The sequence below is a fragment of the Grus americana genome, chromosome 3 (genome assembly GCF_028858705.1).
Source record: "Grus americana isolate bGruAme1 chromosome 3, bGruAme1.mat, whole genome shotgun sequence".
NCBI classification, from domain to species: domain Eukaryota; kingdom Metazoa; phylum Chordata; class Aves; order Gruiformes; family Gruidae; genus Grus; species Grus americana.
The window spans coordinates 7,182,877-7,204,048 of NC_072854.1; the positions used below are offsets into that span (position 1 = coordinate 7,182,877).

General features: G+C 40.2%; 1 protein-coding gene across 1 annotated transcript; it reads left to right on the forward strand.

The window, feature by feature from the left end:
• Nucleotides 1-306: 306 nt before the first annotated feature.
• Nucleotides 307-19,520, forward strand: LOC129204947 (opsin-5-like). The gene is given in 7 exon segments (XM_054821787.1): nucleotides 307-449; nucleotides 451-617; nucleotides 7,761-7,880; nucleotides 11,781-11,951; nucleotides 14,551-14,885; nucleotides 17,968-18,212; nucleotides 19,457-19,520. Coding segments are annotated over 7 exon segments (1,245 nt in total).
• The last annotated feature ends 1,652 nt before the right edge of the window (nucleotides 19,521-21,172 follow it).

Genomic DNA, 21,172 nt, shown 5'->3' on the forward strand with positions numbered 1-21,172 from the left:
CGAGAACAGTGCATATAGATAAAGACAATAAGTTCAGTATGCATTAAACACATTGAGCAATGAAGCTATTCAGACACAAACAATTGCCCTGCTTGTTTTTTCTGTATTCTCAGTCTCGGGTCACACTTACACCTAGCTGGAAACATGAAGCTCCTTAAGATATTCGGGGAAGGCACTTCAGAGGCCCTGGCTTGAATGCTGCAACACGCTGGTACCTAGATACAGCTGAGACTGATTACTGTGCTGAGTGTCGTATGAATAATGACATTCTTGGATAAAGTAAGTCATGAAATAAATCATGGCAGGATGCTTTATGCAATTTTGAATTGGATCCTGAAATACCCCGGGAGCTGGTAGAGCAGGAATGAAGACAGGAGGATGCATCTTGTTTGTGAACAAAAATATCTTTGCATTTTCTGGTGGCAGACGTGGTCTATCGCAAACTCTGTTCTTTTGTTTTTCAGACACCGAAATAGGCATGAATGGGATGGCATCAGATCACAACACTTCTTCCCAGGAAGAATACCTCCCACGCTATCTCCAGAAGGAAGACCCCTTTGCATCAAAGCTTTCTAGAGAAGCTGACATTGTAGCTGGGTTTTATTTGACCGTAATTGGTAATGATTTTGTAATTAATCTTTTGAATATGACTATGTCACTGCATCCTTGCCGGCACTCACAAAGAAGGCAGAAGCTGCTGTGCATTAGATGTGTAATTATGTATTTCTTTGTATTAGAAAGAAAAATCTAGGAGGGAGAGGAGAGAATGTGTTAGAAATATGGTGTCAACAGTGTCAACAGTTGGTGTCAACAGACAATGCTGCTCCAGGTAGCCAAAAGTGACTAGCAGTAGATCTTCCAGCAAAAAGTGAAGAAATACTCAATTTTTCTCTGACAGGTTACTAGCTTGTGGTTTAATCGTTCCCGACCAGAACTGGCTGTTGCCCTTATGCCATGTGGGTTTTATGGCCTGTTTTCAAAGCCCCTCTCATGTCCTACACAGCAAAGAGAACATCCTCAGACATGCCGATTTTAATCTTGCTCAGCTCCTGGCATCAGCTGTCCTCTGTTACATATTATATTGAACAGTATTTTCTGCCTACCCTCCCGTCCCTTTTTTTTTGGAGTCTTTTACTGAGTGCAAAGTGACTTTGCAAGCAGAATAAATGCAATTATTTATTGGTTAGTGCACACAGATGATAGCTGGGGCTCATTTCTACTTTAAGTGTTCATATGTCAAAGACTTGCTATTCACCCGGGAAATACTGATCCCCACTGCTTCTAGGAATAAGCTGGTCCTTGTTCTTGATGATTTACCACCTTTGCTTTGGGGATGGGGGCAAGGTTATAACTATTTATGTCAATATTTTTGCTCTCAAGTACTTGAGCTTCTAATTGTTGCCTCAACACTTACTCTTCTTTCTATGGTTTAGGTTTCCTTATGGTTTATGGCTTTAGTTCATGCAGTTTCTCACAGCTCAGCAGCTATTTTCTCAGTAAAGCTGAGCCTGGGTCATATGTAGGTATACAGCGTATTCCCTGACATTTATTTCGGTTTTGATACATTCTCTTGTTCTATCAGTTCTGCCCAAAATACAAAGATCTTTCAGTCCTCCATGTTTCTTATTCACTATTTTGAGTGTCTCCTTCCTACTCTCTCTTACTGCCTTTCCCCAGGCTGATCTAAGCAACTCCATCTTTTCTGCAGTGGAGGTCTCACAAAGGCTTGAAAAACGCGTATTTCTCATTTGTCTTGTGCTTATGTCTTTATGGAAAATGGAATTGAGAACAGCAGAGACAGCAGGCGAAGCTGTATCTCTGTGCTGTCCTCCCTATTCATGCACTGTTTTGTATGAGTCCTAGCTTTTTACGTATATATTTTTTTCTGCTGCTATGCAGACAGATGTCTTCACTGAACTGTCCAAAACAAACGCCCTTGGGTCTTTTTTTGCTCAGTTAAGCAAATGTAACTTTAATCCCAGGAAATATGTCTGAGTAGCCGAAATGAATCCTTCCAATGTACATTGTGCTGCCTTGTTATGTTGGCTGCATTTAGTGTAGGTTTATCCAGTTCAAAAGAAATACCCCTGCCAGGTGTGAAACGTCTTAAAAAACATAGATATAATCTAATTAAGACATGAATTTCCAGTGAAAAACCAAAAGCTAGCCACGCAGGCACAGACTTACACAAGCAGTATGAGGAGACTGAAATTATAGTTTAAAAAGGGCTGATAGTCACTTTGATATTGGATTTACCAGTAAGATTCCCACCTTCCTGGTGTTGTGGACTGGACACCAGCCCGTGGTGGACTCAATGCACCCATTGGCCCAGGTCAGGAAAGTTCAAGCCGTCGCTCTGCTGTATATATGTGCAGCTCTAGACATCATATCCTACATTTTGCTCTGGGTTTAACTTATTTTGTCATGTGTTTGTTTTGCATTGCATTTTACTCAGTTATTTACCCTTACGGTCATTACACACTCCAGTAGCAGCTTTCATTAGAGCCAAGTATGCTTTTCACATACGCATGTAAATGTTATATTTGCATCTTCCTTGGACTTGCATCTATAGCATAACGTACACTGGTATCCTGCACAGATATTTTTAATTCCTTTTAGCAATCATTGCGATGATTTTAAGCAGTCATTGCTCAGCTGCTGGTCAGTTGTGCCCTCAGCCATTTCAGCAATGGCAACTGGCTTCAAGTTTTCTAGACCGGCACAGCAGTGTTGTAGACACTGTGTATAATATAGTAATGGAAATCAATCTGCCAGAGGCCAAGAAGAAGTTCAGAAATCCCTCCTTTTACAGGGTTTTGTGTGAAGAAGGAGAGTATTATGCTTTTTACCAGATCTCAGCCACTAAGACACGAAATTAAACAAAACTGGTGGAAGGAGCAATGTCAGGTCTTTTCTGTGCTTGTGAATAGATGGGGTAAAGTAGTCTTTAAACACATTTTTCTTGCGCCCTGCCCAAAAAAAAAAAAAAGGTTTTGCTTGGGCTAATGCTTCTTATGTGAGTTGTACCTTACAAGATTGATTTAGCTTAGCGCCTTGGGGATGTCACCATGAGCTCCTGTTGATGTGCAGACCCGTATTTTATTACCCATTCATGTTTAGGGGGATAGCAACATTTTAATAATATCTTGGGCCTGCAAAAATACGAGAAGTTAGAAGGAAATAATCTTTGTTGTTCTCAGGTAAATGTCTCGAGTTACTTTTTTTACTTTCTGCAAACAAAAATAATCCTAAATTTCCTTTTCCACTAAGCTGATTTCTGACAGCTCAAAGCATCCACCTTTCTGTTGGGACATGAAGCACTGCCGTGCAGAGATTTTCAGTGGTACATAGCGGATCTTAAGGTGGTGGAGAAAGAAGCCTACCTCCGTGAAACTATTCACTGACATAAAATTCCACACAACAGGTTTGCTGAGGCTGTAAATTTGGTTTAATTGGTAGCTTTATAGTTAATCACAGCTGCCAAGTATCCAAATGTCCTGGTTTCAGCTGAGATATAGTTAATTTTCTTCATAGTAGCTAGTATGGGGCTGTGTTTCAGATTTGTGCTGAAAACAGTGTTGATAACATAGAGATGTTTTTGTCATGCAGAAGTGGTTTTTGTTGTTGCTGAGCAGTGCTTGCACAGAGCCAAGGCCTTTTCCGCTTCTCACACCACCCTGCCAGCGGGATGGCTGGGGGTGCACCAGAAGTTGGGAGGGGCACAGCTGGGACAGCTGACCCCAACTGACCAAAGGGATGTTCCATACCATAGGATGTTATGCTCAGCTTATAAGGGGCTTGGGGAAGTGGAAGGACAGGGGGGTGACAGCGTTCAGAGTGATGGCGTTTGTCTTCCCAAGTAGCCATTACGTGTGATGGAGCCCTGCTTTCCTGGGGATGGCTGAGCACCTGCCTGCCCGTGGGAAGTGGGGAATGAATTCCTTGTTTTGCTTTGCTTGTGTGCGTGATTTTTACTTTACCTATTAAGGTGTCTTCTTCTCAACCCACGAGTTTTCTCACTTTTACTCTTCCAATTCTCTCCCCCATCCCGCTGGGGAGGAGTGAGCGAGCGGCTGCGTGGTGTTTAGTTGCCGCTGGGGCTAAACCACAACAGCAAAATAGTAAGCAAAAAACTATGTGCTTAAATAGCTCTTGGGCATAGTTGTGTCTTGGGGTAACTCCACAATATTGCAGATTTACTTTGTAAACTGTGCAACCTGCAGATGATGGAAAACTGAGCTGGAGCATTCAGCTCCTGCACCCAGCGAGGGTATGTCTATGTTTTTATTGTAACTTGTGGTTCAGACCAAACCTGTCCATTGTCACCTTCTGCCACTGAAATGTGTCCCCTACTCTTTTGCAGATCCCTTCCAAGAAATGGTGGCCCCTTTTGAAGATGTCCTGTGTGGACATCCTGATAGTAGAGAGAGGGACTAACTGTGGAAAGGCGGGAAGCCAGGAAGTGGGGGTTGCTCTTGGGCATCTTTTTGTGCTTGAGGCATGTAAGGTGCAAGACTAAAATTTATTTCAAAAAAGGGAAGAAGCTGCACAGTGAGCAAACAAGGCTAGGATACTATGAGGAAACCCAGCAGAGCTTTTAGGGTCAGGCTGGTTGTACAACTGAAGTATTGCAGTTTGAAAATATAAAAATACATTTTTTTGTCTTTGAAGAAAATCAAGTTCTTGACCAATCTGTGATAAATTCTCTGCAAATGTGTGTTCTTTTGTCCTAACTAGTTCATTTCCATGTGTATTTTTTTAATTGTCTGGAAGAAAAGAAAATCAAACGGTACACGTGGTTATAAGAATCCAATACTTTTCACTTTGTCACTTCCCCCCGCTAGCTTTTTCATCACTGGCTCGATTGATTTACTGTACGGCCAGGTAGGGTGACTAACTACTGTGCGGAGACCCACTGGCTGTCAGCTCCTTTGAAAGCTGGTGGCAAGTAACTATTGATTTGCAAACTGTTGTCACACGCTTCCTCAGCGTGTTATGAAACAGCTTAATTGAAAACAAAATCCTGAACTAACTATCATCTTCTTTATTTTTTTTCTCTGAGGGTTTAGCACTGTTGTCAAATAGGAGAAAAGGAGTCTTATTTGTTCAGATTTTTTATACACTTTCACCTTTCTCTGCAGGTTGGCTCTTTCTCTTTTTTAGTTATCGCATCCTTGGCTCTTTGTATATACATAATAATGTTACGGTGCCATGGACAGTTGTGCCCTGAACTGTTTGCTCCTGGAAAAGAGCCTTTATTTTATATCTGAATAGTCTTTTTTCTCCTTTCTCCAACCCTGGGCTCTGCCCAGGCACACAGCCTGCCATCACCTACCAGAGCTGGGAGCCTGCACCAGCGAGGACTTTGGCTAACTGTTAAAAAAATCTTTTTAACAGTAGGAAAAATGAAACTTTAGATGGCTTATCCAAGGAGATTATAAAGTTTCTATCGCCAAGTAGTTAAAAAAGAACTCAGATAAGCAATTGTCAGATGCAGGTATCGACAAAAGGCAACTTAAATTTTCACTGGACACCTACCAGCTGTAGATTAGGAGGTCAGTGGGCTGGGGCTCTCTGAAATATTGCTGTTAATAATGAGCAGTTGCTTCAGAGGCTTGTCTGCTGAAGACATCTCTCTGGACTGCCAGTCAGTTGAAAAAGATTCAGGAAAATGTCAGGTGCTTTCGAAAGGTATTTTCAAACTGGATGCTGGCAGTCTAGAGATCCTAAATTCACTGGAGAGAAAATGACATTAAAAGTGAAAAGGATTAAGGTATATGAAAAATGCTCAGCAACATCGAGATTCATTCACTTATCTGCAAGGTAGAAAATAATTCAAAGGAATACCTGTATCCACTTATAATTCAGATTAATCTTCAGAGCCATAATAATAAGATGTTCTTTAAACTTCATTCACCAAGGATAAATCAAATTTGCTGATAAAACCTAAGATTAAATGATAAGTCAGCTTCTGTCCTGTTTTATTTTTTAAAATAATATAGAAAGCAATACTGTCAGTGTAAAAATAAGAAATGTTTCCAATTAGATGAGCGTTGCATTTATTACTGAAAAATTCAAAATCAAAGTAGGTTTCTTCTGAGGTTGGTAAACTTTTGGTTCCACAGTTACTCATATTTCTTGAGAAATTGTCTCGTTTTAGCCTCTGGGAACTATTTTTCTCTCCACCTCATGGATGCCCCCAGGTTGAGTTTCTTGGTTCTTTGAGGATGTTGCACCCTTGCAAGGGGATCATTCCATCGATGGGCCAGAGGAAATACCCATTTAAGTCCTGAGCCTTAATTTCTGAGGTTTGGCCTCCCAGCAGACTAATGTGGCGTTCAAAGGTGGCGTTGGAGAGGGTGGCATTGCTGGGCAGATGAGGAGCTGCTGAGGTCTTTCTGATACATGGAATATGGCTGAGTTTGCACCACCAGAGCAACGTGTAGGAAGGCACCACAAAGAGTGACTTTGCTGTCTCATTGACAGAGGAAAGTTGGGTTATTGACGACTTTTTTATTGCAGTATGGAGGGTAGGTCTCGGCTGACAGCCAAGCACCTAGGCAGCCACTTGCTTACAACCCCCATGATGGGATGGGGAGGAAATAGGAAGAGCAAAAGCAGTGGAGATAAAGAGAGGGTGGAGATAAAGACAGGGAGTTCACTCACCAATTACTGCTGTGGGCAAAACAGACTAATTGTGGGGAATTTAACTTAAGTGAAAATATTTAATTACTAATTTGAGTAGAGAGAAACAAAGATGACAAACATAAAGTACTTAAGGAAAACACCTTTCCTCCCCCTTTCCCAGGCTGAACTTCACGCCAACATCTTCTCCCTCACTGCCATTGTAGGCCCCTTTGGTGAGGTAACGGCGGTGCAGGAGGTTGGGGTCTCTGCCCCTCTTTGCTCTTCACGCTTCTGCATCTCCCTCCTTACTTTTGCTTCCTGAAAGAGATGTTGTGTGCTGTCCTGTGTTTCCGCTGCAAAACACTCACTCTGGGCTCAAGTTCTTTCAAACATGAGTTAGTGAAGAAACTCTTCTCTCTGAGGGAACCAGAAACCCTGCAATTTTGGTACCAGTCTGATTAGATCCATGGCTGATTAACCACTTGCAGGGTTGGTCCCTGTGGGTCCTTGGGTGGTGATACGGCAAAAAGAGATGCCAGTCAATATGAACAGGATGCCTCCTCATGCACTGAATTACAGTTATAAGTTAAAATCAGATACATTTTATCTTTTTTCTTTCTTATGATGGAGATGATAAATTTTTATTGTAAAAAATTAATATCTTAATTTACATTATTTTAGCAATTTATCCCCCAACCTCTGATTACAGTATTTAATAAAATTAAGGTTGGTCAGAGATTGGGGTCCTTGTGATTACGAACAACTGAATTTCATTCTTATGGTTGTATAAATGTTTGTGAGACAAAAGGCATTGATGAGAACAGAGGAATTATGGGATATCTATTACGTGCATTCAGTCGATAATTGTGCAGGCTCAGGTGGTGAAGGCAACGTCCTGCCGCAGAGGGGAAAATAGCATTTGTTGTGGGACAGAGATGCCTGCAGTAGATGTCTCTATGAGCTGCATAATGAGAATGAGATGATCATGTTTCAGAGTCAATGTTTAGCCTTGGGACCACAGGTTCAGGCTGAAAAATTAAGAGAATTTCACAAGAAAGGTGGGATGTTGCTGGTTTTGAGGAGAATTCTAATTTGATTGTTTTTCTTTTTTTATGTTATTTTTATTTTTATAGGGATTCTTTCAACTCTGGGAAATGGGTATGTTATTTTTATGTCCTCAAAGCGAAAAAAGAAGTTGAGACCTGCTGAGATAATGACTGTTAATTTAGCAGTGTGTGATCTGGGCATTTCAGGTACTTTTATGTCTTATTTTCACTCATTTTTACTATCCCACCATTCTTTCTGGCAGCAGCAAGAGACAGACCTCTGGAAATCATGGGAAGCCCAAAATGCCTTTTGCTACTGATATTTCTGCTCTATTATTTGCATATAAATAAGAGAGAAGGATAGCAAACAACATTCCTGAACAACTTGATGGGAAGAAATGAAAAGTACAGGGGGAAAAAAATAGGGTTGGATTTATCAATCAGGCAAAACTCCTGTTGACCCCAGCACTGGACAAGCCTTCAAAGACAGCTCACATGTGCATCCTGACGCAATAAGCACAAAGTAGTCTGGTATTATGGTTGAAGAAAATGATATTTTCTTGCTGTAGGGTGCAACAGGAGGGATCCAGGTAACTCAAAAATACATATTTAGCCAAATATGACTGGGGAGGGGTATGAGGGAGAAGAATTGGAAAATGCCAGTGGCCATCAGTCTATCAAAGCTAATAATTTTCTCTCTAGTGACCTTCCTCTTTTGTCTCTGGGTCAGGAAAATAAACATTTATGTCAATCTATAGAGTAAGAGCAACATCAGCCAACTGGAGGGATTTTTCATTTCAGCCCCACAGCCTGGATGCCCTGGCATGAAATGAGGGAGCTTTGGAAAGGTTTACATGAAGTTGCAGAGTCAAAAACCTTCAGAGAACATTCCTTTGGCTCTTACCATGAGTCTCATTCAGCTCAGTTGCTTTGTGGCTACAGGCAAATGCAGGGGGAGGACTGGATATCCTTTAGAGAAGGATATTTTGCATGGCAGACTATTCAATGGCTATAAAGACCTGATGTGACCCAGCTGACCATGACATCTCACCAGTGCAATATAAATGACAGCATGTTGCCATGCTCCCAAAGTCATTTGTCCCTTACGTGTTGCTTACAGCAGGACCCCTGTCCCCAGCTCTGGTGCACCCTTTCCCTGCCCTTGTCTCTGCCAAATGCTTTTGCCTTCATCCAAATGCCTAAAATAGCGCTGAACAACATAAAATGTTGGCTCCCAGCCTCCCAAAACTGAAGCTCATTGTGCTTTAACTGCATATGGCCAAGGAGCCGCTCATCCCCGCAACTTCCAGTAATTTTGATGCCTCTTGGTGGTCAGTAAACATGGTTTTCTGAAAGAGATACTTACAAATTCAGCAGAAGAAAGGTGTTAGTGTAAATGTCTCTGCTCTGCTACCACAAAAAGAAATCTAAATGATTTCTTTGGCATATCTTCCATTGAGATACTATTTCCATCTTGCAGCACTTAGAGGTGAAGAAAAAAAAAAAGAGCAGTTTTGCCTCTTCTGTGATGCTCCCATTTCCTTTGAGTCCTAAGAGTCTGTTTTATTTTTTGAGGCTTATATCTGACTCCAGTGAGAGTCACTGAATGAGATGGAGTGTTTCAGGGGAATTTCTGTAGCTATATATCTGGAATGTAAACAGGTATCTCCTAACCATATAAGTTCCATGTCTCAACCATATAAACTACAGCTCTGTTAGCATGAGGGCTGCTAGTTTCTCTGTTAAGGTCTGCCACCAACATACCACTTGGTCACCTTGTCTTCCATGGAGATCTCAATCTATCTTTGTGTTTAGGTTTTGTAATTAAAATTAATTGTGATTGGTACAGCCAGATGTGCTTTTTCTCCCTTCTCTTTTTTGGGGGGTTTTCTTTTGGTTTTGTTTTGGTTGTTGTTTTTTGGTTGGGTTTTTTTGTTTTTTGGGGGTTTTTTTTTGTTCATGGAAGGTGTTGACTCGAGAAATGTGGTGTGTTTCATCTGCTGGACTGATTGAAGATGAGACTTTTTCCAAAAAATTTCTTAGTTCATGGACTTGCCTTGGCACCTTGTTCAAGAAATGGGTTCTGCAATGGCTTCCTGGAGATTTCCACAGGGTGGCACCAGCTGCTTGTTCAAAACTGCATCAGGCTCATTTTGCATTGATACCATGCTCTGAGTCCTGTGCCGCTGAAGAGAAATTTGATTTTGTGCAAATAAATGTTTTGGCCTTTAGAGCTGGCAATGAGTAAAGTTGCTGACTCTTAGCATATATCCTAGACCTTGCCATATTTCATGTTTTTCTTGAAACCCTAATCACTGGGGTCAGCTTTTGCTTGAAAAATTAAATTACATTTATTCTGCTCAGAGAAAAGCACATAACATATTGTCCTGAGCACAACATTCAGGCTCAGGCAGAATTTTCCTTACGTGTTTAGGCTAAAGGAGAAGAATCCCAAAATATATTGTTTAAAAAATAAGTCTGATTATGAAGGGTTTTCAATCATGATGCATTTGGCGTAGAAAACGGAGCAAAGACCATTTTCTGCAAGATTTTGTTTTTGTTGAGAATGAAAATGGCATGTTTAGTTTTGCATCAGTTTAATCTGAAATGGAATATTCTTGGGAACAATCCAAAATATTTTTCTAGAGATCACTTCAACAGAACAGAGACTTTTGTCTTGACTTCTATGAATAGGTTACCTTGTGGGAATTACATTTTGCAAGATCATTTTTATAAACCAACTCACTGAGCTGCCATGACATTACAGACAGTGTGGTTCAGCCAGGGAAACTAGCCCAGGATGGCTGAGGTGCTTTCAGTTCCGTGAGGTGCTCTGGCAACTCCTGTGCAGGAAGGAATACAGTCACAGAAAGGTGGAGTTCAGCATTTAATGTTGTTTGAATGTTGCAGTTGAACTGTCCAGGCCTTGGAGCATTTCAGGTCAGTGTGGTAAGTAGAAATGAAGGATTCAGAAAACATGCTGATATTCCTAGATTGCAAATTTTTGAGTTTTCTGGTCCATTAAAATTAATCTTTTTGTTTGTCCAGTTTGAGACAAAAAATTATAAAATCAGGAAGTGGAGATTTCCAACTAGAAAATTACAATTGCCAAACTTTCTCATTTTCATGATACAAAGAATGTGAGTAATGTTAATCTGTTTTAAGGTGAGAATGGTAAAACATATGACCTAACTTCACTTCTTTCATAATGAACCACCCACTTTAGAAATGGAGAAATGAGCTACGGTTCCACTAGGACAGAGTCTCCAAAATAGTTAGGTATTTCACTTCTGTTTGGGGATGCTTAAAACTTTTTAATGTCTTGGCCAGGTGACTTGCTGAGAGTCACCAAGGAAGAGTGTGGTATGGACAGGAGCTGAAACCGCTTCTGCAACTCAAGTCCATGCTGCAACCATAGCACCACCTTCCTTCCTAACTTAACACTACCACAGTATGCATCCCATCGTTGGGCCTTATCCTATATTTGAAGACACTCAATTCATAGAATGGTTTGGGTTGGAAGGGACCTCAAAGATCATCTAGTTCCAAGCCCCCTGCCATGGGCAGGGACACCCTCCACTAGACCAGGTTGCCCAAAGCCTCATCCAGCCTGGCCTTGAACACTGCCAGGGACTGATTACAGGGATGTAGCCTAACTAGATCTATGCCTGTTTCAAATCCAGGCTCGCCCATCACCTGTACTACTTACAAACTGGCATGTGTTTGCATGTGGACTTAGCATGTGCTCTGAAGTTTTCATATTGGGAAGAGCTTGCACATGTTCAGTACCAGAGTATGACTTTGCTTCTGGTTCAGGTGGTCTGCAGTAAAGCACCTGTTTCCAGCCATTCTGCAGGCTTGGCTCATCCTACCACAGCATAGATGCTATGCGATCTAGCTACAGCTGTCTTAGGCTTAGTGCTGCAGATGGAGGGCATGCAAGTCATCACATCTGTTGTGCCTGAAGTCCTCTCTCCATGTCACAGAGCATTTTTACTGGTATTAGCTTTGGGCAGAGGGGAGGCTTTGCTTTCCTGAAAAATTGAAAATTATCATTACCAGTGATGGATTTTATCAGTCAACTGTCATTCTTTTCTCCTTTTGAAGTTGTAGGAAAACCCTTTAGTATAATTTCCTTCTTTTCTCACCGCTGGGTGTTCGGATGGATGGGCTGCCGCTGGTATGGATGGGCTGGTTTCTTCTTTGGCTGTGGGAGCCTTATTACCATGACAGCTGTCAGCCTGGATAGATACCTAAAAATCTGCCACTTGTCCTACGGTAAGAAAGAAAACTATATTAACTGACTATAGAAAAACTATATCAAGTGATACAGGTTTCTAGACTGAAATCATACTTAAGCTCTTCAGAAAGCTTTTGTTAAATATAGAGGGGAATACACAGATAAGAGAAACATATTTGCATGATCCAAGTAATCCCAGCTAAATTTGTATTGCTAGACATATCGCCTTCACTGTTGTGTCTCTGCTGTCTGCTTAAGCCATGAGTTTTAGTGATCACTCATAGATTACTCACTTTGTGCCTATCAAGGCCTGTTAACATTATGATGTTAGATGCAAGTATTGCACATATTGCAAGGTCTATGGACTAACACACAAGAGTATTCCTTATTAGATGCCTAAATGTGGCAAGCTATTTAAAACGTCTGAAATATTTGGATGTGTGATAGGTCATAATGTGATATCCTCTCTCTAATATGGAGATGGAACCTGAGAGGATGAAATGAATTTAGCAATGAAAGCTGTTATCACCATATCCATCAACATCTTATATCTCTTGCACATGATATATTATATGCTTCGTTCTTTCCAGTTAAAAGATGTTGTCACGGTTTAGAAAAGATGTTTTTGTTGCATTGGAAGGACCTAACTCCCCCCAAAAATACAGGGAATAGTCAAGGTGTGACTTTATGTATAAGAAACACCTTGCCCATGTGACTTGAGGGACATACAACATATTTCATTATAATGATATAGAATATCAATCATGTAATGTTAAGTTATAAGAAATGTTTGCAGCTAGGAAGTGTAAGTAAGCTGGTCTGTCCAACAGGTGAAGGTGCTATCAATTAAAAGCTGTGGTACCGCACTAAGACCTGGATCCTGGCATGTCCGTACTTCTTGCTTAAATGTGAGTGCAGGGAAGGTCTCCTTAGCTGAGTTTTAAATGCACAATTCACATTAACCAGGATTTCAGTTCTTTCTATAAAATTCTTATCAAATTAATTCAGTGGCAACTGAAATCATAGACAGTTTTTCACAGACTTGGTGAGCTCAAGTAAATATTTCATGGCCAGCTGCACTCATGCCATAAGCTCTGGTATTTAGTATGACATCTTATTTCAAGAGAGACAGAACACTTCAAAACCTTTTTTCTTGAAGTTTGTCTGATCATGGTTGTCCATACAAAATGATGGAGAGCAATAAACACATTTAGCATGTTCAGTCTAGGTGGTTAACCTAGCCATTTTCTGTATAAGGCCTAAATCGGTCATCAGGAACCTGGAGGACCTGACTATATACCTACATCTTCATTTTGCTCCAAAAGCAACAACTGGGGTTTTTTTTGGTTTTGGGTTTTTGGTTTGGTGATTTTTTTTTTTTTTTTTTTTTTTGGTACTAGATTGCTGTGGTTTGACAATAGCTGTGAAAATAATATTGCTCTTTCAGTACTCACGCTATTGTTCCTTTGTTTTTCCACACCTGAACACAACAAACCACCTTTCTGTCTCTCAGCCATTGTGCTCGTATACATGATTTGTCAGTCAGTGTTAATTTTCCTTCCAGTGATCTGGAAACGTAAAATCAGCTGGGGAAGGGGCACTGGTCACACCCAACTTACAGCTGTTTCTTTGCTTTGGTTTTGTTTTAAGTCGTTCTCAAACCCTGAAGAAAGCTCCTCAATGTCAGTGGATGGGGAGTGAAAACAGATTAGAGCTTCCAAGGTGGAAGGAGCTGTTATAATAACACGGTCAGAGTTTCTGCATAAATCATAGGTTTTACCCTGTTAGTTCTATATGAATCCAACATGTTGAACATAAGCTTGTAAACTGAAGCTTTTTCTAGCTGAATCAGAGTTGTATGCAAGGTGAGCATTCCACTCCACAACTCCAGGCATGCCATTAGCATTTAATAAAACAAATGGACAAGGATACACAAAAACGCCTATTACAAATACTTCTGACCATATGCACGTGATGATTTACTGTACTGGAAAAGAATGACAAGGTAAAAACAAATCTTGGGTATGTTATTTTCTCTGTAAAGCATTGTCTTTCAGTCACTTATGTTAATGATTTATGTTGAGAATTTTCTTGAGTTCAAACTTTAGCCAGTTAATACATAACAGGAGGAATAGGAAATAACGTAAGTTACATCATACAGTTGCAGCTAGTGAGCTTTCATACTGAGTAATGAAAGGCTGAATTAAAGACTTAATCCTTCATGTGGGCTGAACCTCCATCTCATCTGACCACACATTATGAATACACCTTTACAGACCACAAAGTAATTTTCAAAATTGCTAGACAAGATTCTCATGATTGTTGCTGAGCTAGCTGTTTGGATTGCTTTTGTACGGACTCTCCTAGGTTGTAAATCATCACAGCCTAAAGTAGAGATCTGAAATAACGTCAGGTGGAGCCCTCCTTATGAGTGTGCATTTCTCTTCATGTGGTACAATGTGAGCTGGGGTGGAACAGCTCAGGGGTCACTATTGATACCTGGAAGGAGGTGAGATGAACCCTACAGCAGTTGTTGTCAAATAGCCAAGCAAACTCCTACTGCATGTGTAGAATGACATCATCAATTGTGCCAAATATGTATGGACCTGAGGTTGTAACTCTTGAATTATCTTCCAGGTACCTGGCTTAAGAGACATCATGCATTTATCTGTCTGGCAATAATCTGGGCCTATGCTACGTTCTGGGCTACGGTGCCTTTTGCTGGTGTGGGAAGCTATGCCCCCGAGCCGTTTGGGACCTCCTGCACTCTGGACTGGTGGCTGGCACAGGCTTCGGTGGCTGGACAGGCTTTTATTCTGAGTATTCTTTTTTTTTGCCTCCTGTTCCCCACTGCAGTGATTGTGTTTTCCTATGTCAAAATCATTTTAAAAGTCAAGTCATCCACCAAAGAGGTTGCTCACTATGATACCAGGATTCAGAACAGCCACATACTTGAAATGAAGCTGACCAAGGTAGGTAGGAAGATTTAACTCAGTTTGCTTTGTCGGGTTGTAAAAGCAGGTTTGGAGAACTTCAACCATATATAAGTTGTCCAGTGCTGATAGTACAACACTCTGAAGGTGGTTCTTTCAGCTTTCTCCTTTGTTACTGTCAAGATGTGAAAAACCAGGAGTTGAAACATAATTTTGTGATTAGGGTACTCGAGTCCCTGGGACTGTGATTCAGTCTGAAGCTCTGCCACAGCCTTCCTGTGTGGAGTCACATCATCTCCCTGTGGCCCTGTTCCCACCATAAAACTCCCTTTGCTTTCGGAAGCAGTTGTGAAGAATTATTTTAAGACGTTTAAGGTGCCCAGGAATTACAACAGAAAAACAGATAAAAAGCAGATTATTGTAGCAGGGAAATAAAACTTTCAGACAGCTTACGTTCCTCTGTTAATGAAGATATAAACCAAAGTTACTCCTGTGACATTGCAATTGTTTTTATGTAAATAATTTATCATTTAGGTTCAGCCATGAGCTGCTGCTAAAAATGCACTCAAGTGATAAAATTAATTTTCCATCTCAGACCATATCCTATTTTCCCTTTTTGATTGAATCTCTTTTCTATTTGGCAACAGTGACAGCCACGATCCTTGCTGATACTGGTTATTGTGCCAGGAAATCTCTCAAAATAAAACCTTGTACTGAACAAAACCAGATTCCTTAGCTGTAAAAGATTCACCAGCCTCCGTAAGCCATGCCAAGAGGGAGACAAGCAGCTTCCTTTGCTTGGCTGATCAAATTTTTTTACATTTTTGGGGAGTTGAACTGGAAGTTAAATAATACACAGCAATAAGTGACATGTCTAAACATATCGGAGAAGCTCAGCTAGATACCTGTATGGTCAGTGCTGCCAATACAGCTGATAAAACTGTACTTGCCTCTAAAAAGTGTTTGTTCAGCACAGTACTGTTTTGTAGTTACTCAGGACCTTTCCTTTCAACAGCAATGAAAAAATTTGATTTGAGGTTGCAGATTTATTTTTGCCATGTTGGAGGGATCATGTAAAACTGTAATGTGATCTGAGTTGAAACGCTGGCAGTTGTCCCTTCTGTCTCAGATCTAGAGTGGAGAACAAAATGTTGGGATATATATAAATGCGGAACATGACTCTCCATTATAACCCGTTTAACTTCAGAACACAATTTACAACAAACAGGATGTGTCTGAGATCCTTGGCTCACATGCACTGTTTCTTCAGTGACAGACAACAGAAAAAGCACAAGAGAATGAAGTTTCCCTGAAAATAATATTACCATCAAGATGTGGAACCAAAGGCTCCACAAAAGGTTATGCAATAGCCAAAAACCTTGTGCTTCCTGATGATTTTTTTGTTATAATCCTGGTAATTGCCTTATTCCAAATGAGTGCAAATGTACTACTATCAATCTGGACGCAGTAACCGTCAGTCAATGGCAGCAGTATAATGGCATATGTTCTTCAGTATGTATTATTGCATGATGTCATTTGAAGCTATGTCAGGCTGTGACTGAGTGCAGACAGGCTGGTTCAGGTAAACTACATAAATCACAGATTTTGGCCCCAAACAGTTTTTCTTTAATATTTATACTAAACATTCCTATGGCTACATTTCCTCATGTTATAAGGAACTTCTTTTCTCATTTACCAGGAATGCAACCTAAATGTTTGGTAGCAATTTGCTTTTCAAAGCATCTACAGATTCTAATGGAGTACAAAATCTATGCTGTGGGTTAGGAGAAAGAAAACTAGATGTTGTAGTAGCATTCTCACTCTTAATTAAATTCCCAATAGTTTCAATTCTGGCTTACCCAGGTAAATACAGTCATTTTTTATCTGCTGGAGTGGGTATATCCAGAGACTTGGCAGCTCATGCCTTATCGAATGACTTGATGCTCATTTTTTCCATATCTGTCTTGAAAGGGATTCAAATGGTTGGCATTTTTCCAGTGGAAGATAGACCACCCTCCTGGGTGCAGGCAAAAGATAGACCTAGTTTATCAAAACTCTTCTCCTTCCTCCTGTTACCAGTGGCCATCCTCGTGGCAGGTTATTGGTCCCACTGGGTTTTGATGCTTTCTCTGTGGGACATCAGCACAGCCTACAAGAGAGGAAGAAGCCCTGCGTTAGAACAGGGTGGTACAAACTCTTCTCTTTTCTTCTTTTGCTAATTTCCTTTGCTTTTGCCTTGGTAACTGGTACTGGGTGATACAGAAGAGGAAGCTACAGTAGATAAAGACAGGAATATGCCCTCCTAAACGAACTCACCTACAGGGACACTCAGAGTCCCCCACTCCCACACACAATCAGGACCTAATTCAGACCTGGAAACATCTTCAAAGACTATGGTTTTATGAACTTTGGAATCTGATTTCAAAGGACCCAGAATCTGGAAGACTTGTGCTGAATAATTTGTTTTGTTTTGTTTTGTTTTGTTTTGTTTTGTTTTGTTTTGTTTTGTTTTGTTTTGTTTTCCCAGTGTATGCTCGTTTCACTCTGGAATGGAATAGACACTGGGTTTCTTTTTGATGATCTGAGGAACATTTGATTGGAAGAGCCTACAGAAGTGAGGGACTCCTCAAATAAGCAAGAAAAGGAAAAAAACCCAAAGAGAAACCCTGTAGGAAATGTTTCCAGTTTAACCTGCATTAATTTCAAAGATCTTGCTAAGATTTTCAAAAATTTCCACAGCTTTGTTATATATTATCCTAAACCAGAGTCTGTATGTTTTGAAAGGACTCCCTTTAAATTTAATTTAAATTTAATGTCAAAGAATTATTATTTTCTGAGCTCTCATTTAGTTTCCTCATGTTTATCCTAACCTTACAGCATTTTTAAAGGTCTGTGATAAGACTCATTAACCGCTCTGCGTCAAATGAAAGGAAAAAGGGCACTAAAGAGAAATGGGTGACAGCTTTTGTTCATATTGTAAATTTATCTGAAGCGAGTTATCATTTTTCTTTTCCATTCTGTTGTACGTTCCCTTGCATTCTGCCTAGCTCTCTGCTGTGCTGTCATTGTCTCGCTCAGCCACATGAACCTCTTTCTCTCTTTTCTCTTTTCCTCTCACAAGGTGGCAATGTTGATCTGTGCAGGGTTCCTCATTGCCTGGATCCCTTACGCTGTGGTCTCCGTGTGGTCAGCCTTTGGACAGCCGGATTCAGTTCCCATTCAGTTTTCAGTGGTACCAACTTTGCTCGCAAAGTCAGCAGCCATGTACAACCCAATTATTTACCAGGTCATTGATTGTAAGTTTGCCTGTTGCCGGTCAGGTGGATTGAAGACACTGGAGAAGAAGAGCTCTTTGAAGAAATCGAGGTAATTTCTTCTTTGAGAAGTAGAATTTTTTAAGTACACAATGTTCCAAAAATGTGCCAAATAAGATCTAGCAAGGGTCACAGCTCTTCAAATCTTATCTCTTATTTTCAGCTATGACCTATGCAGGGTCTTGCTTGCCACAGAAATTTGTAAAGTGATTCTAGATGTAAAAAGAGAAGCAAGGAGATGTTTCTTACTTTTAGATCCAGCTGCAAATCCATTGATATTGTTGGAAAAAAATCCCATTGTTTTTAGTGGGTTTTGGATCAGCGCTGTCCTCCTGTTTGCTTTCTTTCACGTCATCACACGTCATCATATCGGTTACTTCCAGAAGGTGTTGATGACCTCCATTGCCAGTGAAGTAAATGGGAGAGAGTTGTGTTCATTCCTTATATAATTAACCTGTCAATACCATGCCTTTCAGCCACAGAATTAGCAGGGAGAGGCAATAGTTCCTTAATGACCCTGTAGGTACGGCTCACACCAAAAAACCCCAAATCAAACAAATCAAAGTGTAATAAGGTCTCATAAAAAGGCCTCTCTTCTATTTACGACTTCCTGCTGAAATCCATGCTGACCATTAGCGGAGTTCCTGGAAACACGAACTGTGCACATGGAGGAAAAATGCTTCTAGTTCCGTCTTATGCCAGCCAAATATCTTCTGTGATTGAACAACAATGAGATAATGACGGGTGTTAATCTGACAGTGTAGACTGATACAAAGGCCACAAATGCCCTACCCCATGTAAGTGACTTCAAAAGCCTAGAACGTACGTGCCTCGGTACGTACTGCTTAGAGGCATGAAAGCCCATTTGGTCATTCATATTATTGTTTTACGAGTTCCAGCATTTTTTGATGTATTGTCCAGAGAGTGAGTCCTGAGCTTCCACAGCTTCCCTTAGCAGATTTTTCTATAATCTTACACTCAGATTTATATATGTTGTAACTGGTTGAGGTGCTGAATGTAGTTTACCAAAGACCCTTCTGCAGTTTTAGGCAAATTGGAGACAAATCTGAAGTAGCCTTCAGTGAATATTTGGAGGCTGGATTTGTGTTTAACCTCCATGTTATCACTCCAAAGGAGGAAGGAGGTTTCACCTAGTCCCTCATGCCAAATGCAAGTTGACTTTCCTAGGCCTATGCAGTGAACAAAATGTTCTGGAAAAATCACTTCCCAGAATTAGGAACTTAATTGTCAGCTTGGTACAAACAAAGTGATTGTTGTGCTTTCTCTTTCCCATAGGATGTATACCATATCTGCACACAGAGACTCAACGGCAATGAACGAAACCCAAGTGGAAGTATGAAGGCTCATTTCGCATACAGCAAATGAAAACTTGATGACAGGCAATCATACTGTCTCAAGTTCCTCTTTCTGTAAATAAATTAAAACATGAGGACAGTTTTATTTTACTCCCTAGTCCTATGTACAATGTAGTTCTTTACATCCTGACTAAAATAGTGCGATTAGAGCTGGGCAAATATTTTAAGTACTCAGAAAGAAGAAACAGAGAAGATTCATTTGTATAAAATTTTTTTATTCACTTCAGAATTTTTTTTTAGCACTAACAGAAGTGGTATTTTGGATGATATTTTCCCACACAGAAAGGGAAGTATTCACAAAGGCCAGTTTTAGTTTGCTAAAGCTAATCTCCCTAGATTCCAACTGCAGTCACTGGAGAACTGGAGCATGAGAGAAAGGATTCCTTAGAGGACAAATCAGAGTCAGAGCTTCATTTATCACGGCTCCAAATCACCCACTGGAGAAACATCAGCCCACTGATTATCCCTTGTGAATCTCTCTCCAACTCATGCGGCTACAAGCTAACTTAATACCACTTTGACTTCAGTCTTTCAGGATTCAGAAATATTTTTTTTTTTTTAGTCAAGGCAAGATCACTAGCGAGTGCCACACTCATACACCACAGATGGTCAGCATTTGTGACCGAGAGGGGCAAGGTCTCTTGCTCAAATGCTGGTTTCATTTAAACAGTTTGGAATCATGAATGACTTTTTGTAACAAATAAGCAGAACCTAAATGAAGTCAGCCCCATACAACCCAAAATGAGCAAATCAATAGTTCATACCTCTTTTTACCATCTCTGGCCAAAATTACAATGAAATGTGATGGCAATGAGCAGACAGGTTTGACTTCTTGAATGGTAACTGACTTTTTTCACCTGGTATTGTACTTTTCTCCATTCTTTGAAATCACTATTTAATGTGAAATGACAAATCTTTCCTCAGTCCTAAGCATGAAACCAGACTCAAAACTAGCGAACTCGTGAGAAAGGTTAGAAGCATAGGTAACAGAAAGGTCTTTCTAAAGTGCAGTTGTATCCAATTTTTAAACATTGAGCCCTGGAAATATGAGGATTAGGAACAATTTAGGAAAACAACAATCTTACTAAAATAAACCTTGTAAGTTCCTGACAGACTCAACAGAAAAAAAATGTGTCTTGAAAAGAGAAGCCAAAATAGTTGCATTGGATCTGACCCGTAATTATTCCCATTCTCTTCTTTTTCTTTTTTGGATTTACCTTAAGGCATCGCTACAGACCAAAGATTAGCAGCCCAGTATAAATAGAGTTTCAATGCTAAAAAAAATTTATTCTGATGTTTGTATACCATTTCTTCGGGAAGAATATATTATTAAAAATAAGGTAATTGCAAATCAAAGAGTCTCCCACACAGATTTGTGTTGACTGATCATTTAAAAAAAGGGTTAAAGTTTTCTTCTGAATTGTTCCTTTAAGGAAAGAAAGCATTTATGAAAGAGTTTCAGTTGTTTTCCTGTTTAACATTTAATGGTGCTTTTTATCATACTGTTATTTCACAATTGTGTTTAACACATATTCCCTGCCATACTGAACTGAACTTATTTTGTAGCTGATCTGTAGTGATGTTAATCTTGTTTTATACAATAATGTCACAAAGGTTTAAAGTTATCTGATGTTTA